The sequence below is a fragment of the Daktulosphaira vitifoliae genome, unplaced genomic scaffold (assembly GCF_025091365.1).
Source record: "Daktulosphaira vitifoliae isolate Bord-2020 unplaced genomic scaffold, ASM2509136v1 Scaffold_2, whole genome shotgun sequence".
Classification (NCBI taxonomy): Eukaryota; Metazoa; Arthropoda; class Insecta; order Hemiptera; family Phylloxeridae; genus Daktulosphaira; species Daktulosphaira vitifoliae.
The window spans coordinates 5,884,636-5,893,381 of record NW_026099573.1 but is presented as its reverse complement, the minus strand read 5'-3'; the positions used below and the strand labels follow the sequence as shown (position 1 = coordinate 5,893,381).

Here is an 8,746-nt window from a genome sequence, read left to right as displayed (position 1 = left end):
TACCATATTGAAAAATATACTATTTTTGTATGATAATTATGGGTTTTGTATTTTATTTTAATAGAAGTTGATGTTGCTTTTGCAATTATCCATCAATTTTTTAAAATTAAACACTATCTACAGATTTGCATCGAAGCGTTTCTTATGATAGTGATTTTAATCACTGTCAGATTAAATCTATACTGGACCCTACTATGCAATGTCTCCACTAAGTCTTTTTCAAATTAAAGGAGTCTTAGAAGAGATTTTTGAATAAAAATTAATTGAGAAAAGTTTTTTTTTTTTTTTTTTAATTTAGTATACTATATATATTCCCATTCAATTATTATTCATTTTATAATAATAATAAATATATTATATTAGGTTATGATGGTATACTATTGGAAAACACAGTGCAGATTTTTATTCAAATAGAAATACTATTATTAACTTAAATAAAAAATGCTTAATGGATTCGCTTGACATATTTTTTAGCACTTTTGTAAAAAACGCTAATTTACACAATAACCATGATGAACAAATTTTCAATGTTCTTGAAAAATGTTACAAGTTATTATATGAATTGGAATTTAATGTAAACACTATATTATTCATTATAAAATATTATAATTATTATCATCACTAATAATGGTGATTATAATGGATTATGAAACGGTTAATTGTCTATAAAATCAAATAATTTCTAAAAAAATTAATGAGTATTAGTTAACGTCTTAGAATAACAATCAACATTATTTATAGAAATTATCATAACATTTTTACCTATTAAATATATGAGAGATAGTATAATATATTCTTGAAATATAGATTGTGTATTTATATTATAAAAATAATAATATAATCTAAACATATAAGAAAACACATTATAACGCTCTTGGTTTTTGAAACTTATCGGTTAAAATTATTAATAAATTATTTAATTAATATATAATTATATTTTGAATGAAAAGAATTATAATAATTAATTTGTTGACTTTGTAAAATATAATCTGCAAAATGTATAAATGATAAATTTTAAAAAAATTAAAAGAACCATATTTTCTCAATAAACTAATTAAATTTATTGATTATTATATAATAATTTATTGTAATAATTTGATTAATTTTACTATGGTTTAGCACGTTAATTTTTATGGCTAATCATATCACTATGTATTAGCTAACTTATCACGGGCTGTTATAGAAAGTGTACCGGAAATCGTATAGAAAAAGAGACAAGGTACGAGAATAGAACCCGCGACACAAGTGTCGTAGGACTAACCTTACCACTAGGCAATCGTGCATTTATGACTTTAAATTTGATACACTTTTATATAAGTTGATAACGTGATCGGATTAGGGAAACTCAGTACTGTGTCAAACTTATCATAAAATTGTAATCCTTTTTGTTTTCAAATTTAAATTTTTTCGATTAACTAGCATTTATAACAAAACATGAATTACAATGTAAGTATATATATATATTTATAGTGTTCTATTTTTTTTAATTATAATTCATGTAAATGTGCAAAGTTTTTTAATTTCACATCTGAAATCTTATAATTGATTGAGGGTGTGAATAAAGTATTTTTAATACCAACTACTTATGATTATTCAAAATATTTAAAAATTTATTTATGTAATATAATATTAGATTAATTCACTAGGTTTTCAAATTATTGTATGTTTACCTACAGCAGATCATATAATGAAAACAATCATTTCTTTTAAAGATACAGAAGTTTCTCTAAATAAAAATCTTTTAGTTTTTATGTTTGATTATTTTTACTATCAAATAAACTATCAAAAAAAGACATAATTGTACTAGCTAATTTTTACAGTTATCCAATAATACTTTAAAGTAGCAGAATTTTCACTTTACAAATATAACAAAGTGTGTAGTATAGATTTATATAATTTTTTATATTTTATTAAATGGATAACAATTTAAACAACACATAATAAAAATCTTTAAAATATCATTAATAATTTAAAATGTCAAAAAATTGTACAGGTAGTAGAAATGTAGAGAAGGATGATTCATTCTTATTTATATTTAAACATTTTAATTTGTGAATTGAATAATATTAACTATTGTTTATATTTGTATTTTTCAGAACATTGATGATGATGATGTTGAATCACTACGTTTAGCTGCTCTTATGTCATTTAAAAAGAAACCTACTAATTTAATTAATACAATTAGTATTAAATCAGGAGATGTAAGCAAAAATAAATTTGGAAATAATAGTTCCTATAGTAATTATGGTAATCGAAATATTAGAGGTAGATTTCCACCATCAAACAGAACATTTAAACACACATATACAAATGTAAGATTTGTAGATATTTATTTTAACTTCAATAATTTACAACTTACATATGTATTAATTACAGGTTGGATTTAGAAGACCTACACATTCAAATAATAATTTAATTTCTATTATTCCAATTGATTCTGATCAACTTTCAGAGAATACTAAATCTCAAAACAAAGTTAATAATGAAATGTCTTCAAAAGATTCTTTGAATACAAATTCTGGCAATAAAATTAGTAATGAAAACATTGAAGGTTTTTTTAACTCTAGTAGTAATTTATGTTATGTAAAATAAATAGTTCAATATTTTTTTTTTTAGTTTTTACTAAATTTAGTAGATTAGAAAATGATACTGAAGAAAGCAGTGATAAAAGTGATGCAGATAAAGAAGAAAAAATGGATTCTGATGATGGGGATGTTTTATTATTAGGCCAAGAAGATGAAGACTTAGATGATCTGGATAAATTAATGGATATTATGGAAGCTGAAATTGCTGGAAAAAATATTAAAGAAAAAAGAAGTTTAAAACAATTCAATAAAGTAAAGAAAGATAAATCAAGTTTATCTAAGATCAAAGCTAAAAATATTAAATGTGAAAGTCAACCAGATATTAAGGATGATTTAACAATTCTATCAAAACGTACAGAAGAATTGGAATCAATTAAAACTGTTGAAGAAGTAATAAATTCATCGTCATTCAGTGGTTTACCAAATCCGCATATTCATCTAAGGTCTCCATCACCAATTAAAAAGAGATCTGTTTCTCCATATAGACAACTCCATAAAAGATCATTAACACCAAGATCTCCACATATAAGGTCTCCTACACCAGATAGATTTATATATTCTCCCATAAGATCTAGGACTTTTCGGAGATCTTTAACACCTAGGAGATCACCTAGAAAAATGTCACCTTTAAGAGAAAAAGATCTTTCTCCTAAAAGATATACTACACCTAAATCTCGTTATCCCTACCATTCACCGTCTCCAAGAAGAAGACTTGGATCAATTTCAAGAGATATATTACCAGGTGGAAGACGATTATCACCAATTAGAAGAAGAAATAGATCACCTCTACGATCAAAATCTAGATCCCCTAAATGTAGAATACCAATTAAAAGGCGTTCACCTAGCCCATTAAAAAAAGTAAGGTGTGCATCACCTTTATTACACAGAAAAGACGCTAATATTTTAAATGAAAATAATATAACTGTTAAAAAAAAACCAAAATCAATAGATAAAGAAATTGATAATAAAACACCAGATCCCGTGTTAGAAGCTAGAAAAAGAAAATTTGAATCCAATAAACCTATTGAACATACTAGCAAAAAAATTATTTTGAAAAAATCCAATTCTGTACAAGTAGCTATTCAAACTGATATCAAAAAAGAAATCAAAACTCATGTTTCAAACAAAATTTCTCTAACAAACAAAAAAACTAAATTATCTCCTCACATGAATCAAAATATTAAAAATTGTGTAAAAACTAAAAATAATTCAAAGTCTTTAGATAAAATTGTGAAATTGATAACACAATCAGAAAAAAATTATAAACAAAGACCTAGAATCATATTTGGGCAAGAAATTTCTGATCAACAAATTGAAGAAAAAGGTATTATAATCAGTAATTTATGATTTTAATATTAATTAAAATATAATATTTTATTCTTAAATATGGAAAGGACCAGGCTAGACCAGCCTAGACTAATCTGTGCCCTCTTATATTAATCCATCTGTATGTAACTATCAGTACATAGTTACAACTATTAATATTAAAGTATTTAAATACTATTATTATTGAATATTACATGTAATATACGCAATATTATACTATATATAATTTAACAGCCTAATAAAGGCCATAGAGACCTCCGAAGAAAAAATTTCTTTACTAGAAATAATCTGGAATAAGTAGTTAATCCATCATCAAACATTATATTGTAATATATAAATTTGAAGTGATGTAATATCCCAAAGTTAAATACAATTGATTTAATATTGTTTTATATCAGCAATATTTTTTTTAAATTTTAACTCTAAATTGAGAACCTATGTAGAGTAGGCTTCTTTAAATAGTTCAGTATTTTTCTGTTTATTTTTACAGTTTCTTATTTAAAATATCACAATTGCTAGAGAAAAATATTGGATTGTTCAATTTTTAATGGAAATTATTTACAGATATACTAGAATTATCTAGTACAATTGAAAAATTAATGGAAGAAGAAAAAAATGAAGAGGATGTATTAGAAGAAAATGAATTTGATGAAAAATGTGAAAAAGAAGAAGGACAACAGTCAAGTGAAAGTTGTGAGGAAGATTCAGGAGAAGATAATAATAATCAGGATATATATAAATTTGTTAAAGAGAAAAAAAATTTTCTTAAATGTGATGAAACGGTAGACTTAAGAACTGAATTAAAACGTAGAAGAGCCCTTCGTTTAAATACAGTAAATTATAAAAAAATTCATATTTATGTAATTATTTACAAAAACTTAATTCAAATTTTAGGTACATGTAAAAAAAAAATCTGGTACTTTTTATCCAGCTCGTTTATTGCAGTCTGCTATTAGAAGTGTTGTTGGTGCAAAGTAATATACTTTTTATTAAAACTTATCATAATAATAATCATTATGAATGTTTTAAAATTATTTAGTGGCTCTATTGATGTCAAGAAGAAAATACATGGTGAATTACCTGAAATAAGCATTAAAACAGAAGGTACATTTATTTTTTTATTTTACTCTTAAAAATAATATTTGGATTCCCCTTTGTACTCAGAGGAAGTTATTAACATATTTAATGTATGAGAAATTTTTGATAGCCTAATAATAAAATTCTATATTTGTGTTTAGTTTTAGCAATATCATGTCAAAAATAACATGTAAATGATGGAGCAGTGAAACGGGTGATTTTAAAATGACTATAAAAATCTCACTTGTAATTTAAACTGATGTCTTTAATTTTAAAGTTAGTTATAAGTCTTAAACTTTTAAAAGTATGCCTTTTTTGAATTTTTTTTTTTAACTCAAATATTTTTAAGGTTTACATTTACTTTAACGTAATTGTTGTATTTAAATATGGAACAATCTTTTTGTTCTAACTTATAGTTTTAGTAGTTCAATAATAACGCAAAATGTAGTTAATAAAGATATAATCAATCAAAATAAAACATATAAAATATTGATACACTTAAAACCGGATAAATAAATAATACACAAAATAAAAACTTAATGTCACAAACGTACCATGCGGAAAGAGATTACCTTCGGTACTCCCGAGATCTTCTCTTTCTCCCTTTTTTAATTCATTCCATTTCATCTTATATACTAAAATATTTTGTTTGTCTTTTTATAAAATTCATATAGTAATCATTTTCAAAACGGTTTATAAATATTTACTTCCTGATCTAGTAACAATAATTCGGGGAATTACAATTAGTCCAAACATTACAAAAGTGTTCTACTTCTAGGTTTACAAATACTAGACTATATTATATTTTTGTAATAATAGATCAAGAGATTCATAATGCAATAATTTAAGAAAAATGTTTATAAATATTTACTTCTTGGTCTAGTAACAATAATTTGGGGAATCACAATTCATCTAAACATTACATAAGTGTTCTACTTCTAGGTTTACAAATAATAGACTATATTATATTTTTGTAATAATAGATCAAGAAATTCATAGTTAAACCAAACATTACAAAAATGCTTTGTTTTCAGTTTTACAAAATAATGACTTATATTACATAATACAAAATAATTGTGAATTCATTTATAGTTTTTTTATAATTACATTACCCACACACTATTTTAAAATATTAAATTAGGATCATTTCTTACAGTGTTTATTTTGTATAAGTAGTTAATAAATTATGCCATTGTGAATTAATTTATACTTGAAAAGTGCATAATAAAAGTATTTCAGCTATAATATGTACTAGGCTAGGTAGTGAATCAGGGCATTTAAAAAAAATACTAGCAATCATTTTTTTTTTAATGCTTTGGCAGTCCAATAGTAGCTTTTAAAAAAGGTTTCTTAACCTTGAAATAAGTATTATTTATTGAAGGTATTTTATATACAAATTATAAATCAAATTTTAAGATTTTATGTTTAATATCTGTAGTATTCAAATGATTTGAGTATAAATGAAATTTAATAGAAGTATATAATTAATTATTAAATTATTTATGCACTCAAAATTTTTAATTGTTCCTTTATTTTTTTTAGATAATTCAGATAAACGTAGAGTAAATAGAGACAAAAATAGATTAGAAGATGTCAATCTCCTTGAAAGTAAGTGACATATTTAATCTTAGTTTAATATTATACAGTATTCATTGAAATGTGGGGTTCATTTTTGGTTGTTAGGATAGTAGGTTTTTTTATATCCAATTTACTGAAAATATCTGAAATATGACTTAAATATTAATTTACAAATTATGCCTGTAGCCAGTAGTATTAGTAAGATATGAATCTGTGCTCAAACACGGTCAATAAATAATTTACATTTACATATATTAAATTACTAATATTACAAAACTTAATTATCATATTTTTTATCATTTCATTTAAATACTTGGCAAAAAAAAAATTGTCAATTATAATTTTATGCTATAACTTAAGTATATTTTCCACATTTAGAATACTTTGAAGATAAAGAAGAGTCATATGAAAGTGTAAAACAATTCAAGGATAAATTGAAAAAAGTATTTTTTATAGTAAATTATGCGTAATTTTATTTCAATTGTCAATTCATTTTACACAAAGACTTCTATTACTAATTCTTAATTCCATTTAAAATTAATTGAAAAAAATTCAGCACATCAAAAATATGATAATTATATTAGTTGTTTTACTTTTTGTTTAACAAACTTAATTATTAATAGTAAAGTTTAAATAATTTTAAAAACATTTTTAAAAGGTTAACTTTAAATGCATTTGTTTCATAAGTAATATTTTATTTATTAGTTTTACAATTATGTTATAATTATATCAAATACTTAATATTATTTATATTTGGAAATCGAATGTAGTGTTCTTAGATAATTTAACATTCCTTGATTGTACTTGATTTATCTCAATTAAAAATTTTTGATAAACTGACAATTTAAAAAATAATATCCTCCATACTTTTATTCATGATGTTTAAAATTTTGGTTTATTACTTTTATTCTATTTTATTTTAAAATCTTAACATATTTATTAAAATATAAAAATGTAAACAACTGAGTATTAAATTGTTAATTTACAGAAATTTATTTCAGATGATATTTAATAGGACACTGTTATACCATTTACATAAATACCATCATTTAAGCATGCTTATGTAGTTAAATATTTACAGAAAAATTGTTTATTTATTTTACAAGTAATATCTAAATTTTGAAATTAGTATTTTGTCTGTAATAATAAGTTCCTTAATATAACTTATTAAAATTAATTACTTTTAAAAATGGATATTAGTGAGTTATTGAGTTTTCATTTATGATGCAATTTTTTTTATGTTATATAAAATAGCAGAATAAGTACTACAAAAAACTTAAATTATAGTTATTATTCTACAATAAGTTTTTATTATTGATTGAACCTTAACAACTTAAAAAAAACACTTTAATTTAGATGATTGCTTAATTTGTTTAATTTTATCCTAATATGTCTATATTTTCATTACTAATTTAAGCAGCTAAAATTTTTTTGTTTAATTTATATCGCTCAATTAAAAATTATCATATGAAACCAATATTCAAAGTGTAATACAACTCATTGTTAAAATTTTAGTTTGTATTTTGGAAGGAACCTGACAAGATGTGATAACTTTTTTTTATATTGAATATAGGAGCAGATTAATGTTGTCGGTGGTTGTTAAACAGTAGTTTACATATTATAAAAATAAACAAACTTTTTCAGATATTCTCAATAAATTTTTAAAAATTCTTTATCATTTTGTAACATATTATAAACAAAAATGTATTGTAAACTAAAATAAAGTTTGAAAATTTGTTTTATCATAATTTATAGATATATATAATTTTTAAATTAAATAAGTAAGATCCATTCAAAAAACAATCTTTTTGTGTCAACATTTTTTAACAATTGTTGTATAAAAGTTATAGAAAAAGAACTGTTTTTATGAAAATTATTTTTTATATTTGTAATTAATTAGTATTTTTTAAAATCATTGTCCAAAATTATAGTATCTTATTTTAAGATTACATTTAGAATTTTCAAGTTCTCCTTAAATATCAATTAAAATTACTACTTGAAATAATTTATTTTTACTATTTAAATTAAATTAATCTAATATCAATTAAATTTTATTTTTAGAACGACTTATGACCAATATTTTATAAAATGGGTTTTTAGGAAAATATCCTGTAATCTTTTTATAGTGTTATTTCAGTTTTATTCATTCCGTTTTGTACCTGATCATTCAAGGATTTGTA

The 8,746-nt window shown here is 22.4% G+C and overlaps 1 protein-coding gene across 8 annotated transcripts in view; it reads left to right on the top strand.

Moving 5' to 3' along the window:
* LOC126898782 (serine/threonine-protein kinase PRP4 homolog) overlaps window positions 1-8,303 on the top strand; it is an 11,671-nt gene extending 3,368 nt beyond the window's left edge. The window contains exons 2-11 of one of the 8 annotated variants that reach the window (XR_007702377.1): window positions 364-574; window positions 2,097-2,312; window positions 2,377-2,551; window positions 2,617-3,909; window positions 4,476-4,744; window positions 4,806-4,885; window positions 4,951-5,015; window positions 5,150-5,264; window positions 6,531-6,596; window positions 6,945-6,995. Coding sequence is in view for 6 of the 8 variants with exons in the window: in XM_050673118.1 (XP_050529075.1) it covers window positions 449-574; window positions 2,097-2,312; window positions 2,377-2,551; window positions 2,617-3,909; window positions 4,476-4,744; window positions 4,806-4,885; window positions 4,951-5,015; window positions 6,531-6,596; window positions 6,945-7,009; window positions 8,082-8,114 (2,388 nt within the window). In the remaining 2 variants the exon portion in view is untranslated. Of the gene's footprint in view, window positions 1-363; window positions 575-1,118; window positions 1,447-2,096; window positions 2,313-2,376; window positions 2,552-2,616; window positions 3,910-4,475; window positions 4,745-4,805; window positions 4,886-4,950; window positions 5,016-5,149; window positions 5,265-6,530; window positions 6,597-6,944; window positions 7,010-8,081 lie in introns of those variants that run through there. The other 7 variants (XR_007702378.1, XM_050673120.1, XM_050673118.1 and 4 more) reach the window with 7 other exon arrangements.
* Window positions 8,304-8,746: the final 443 nt, after the last annotated feature.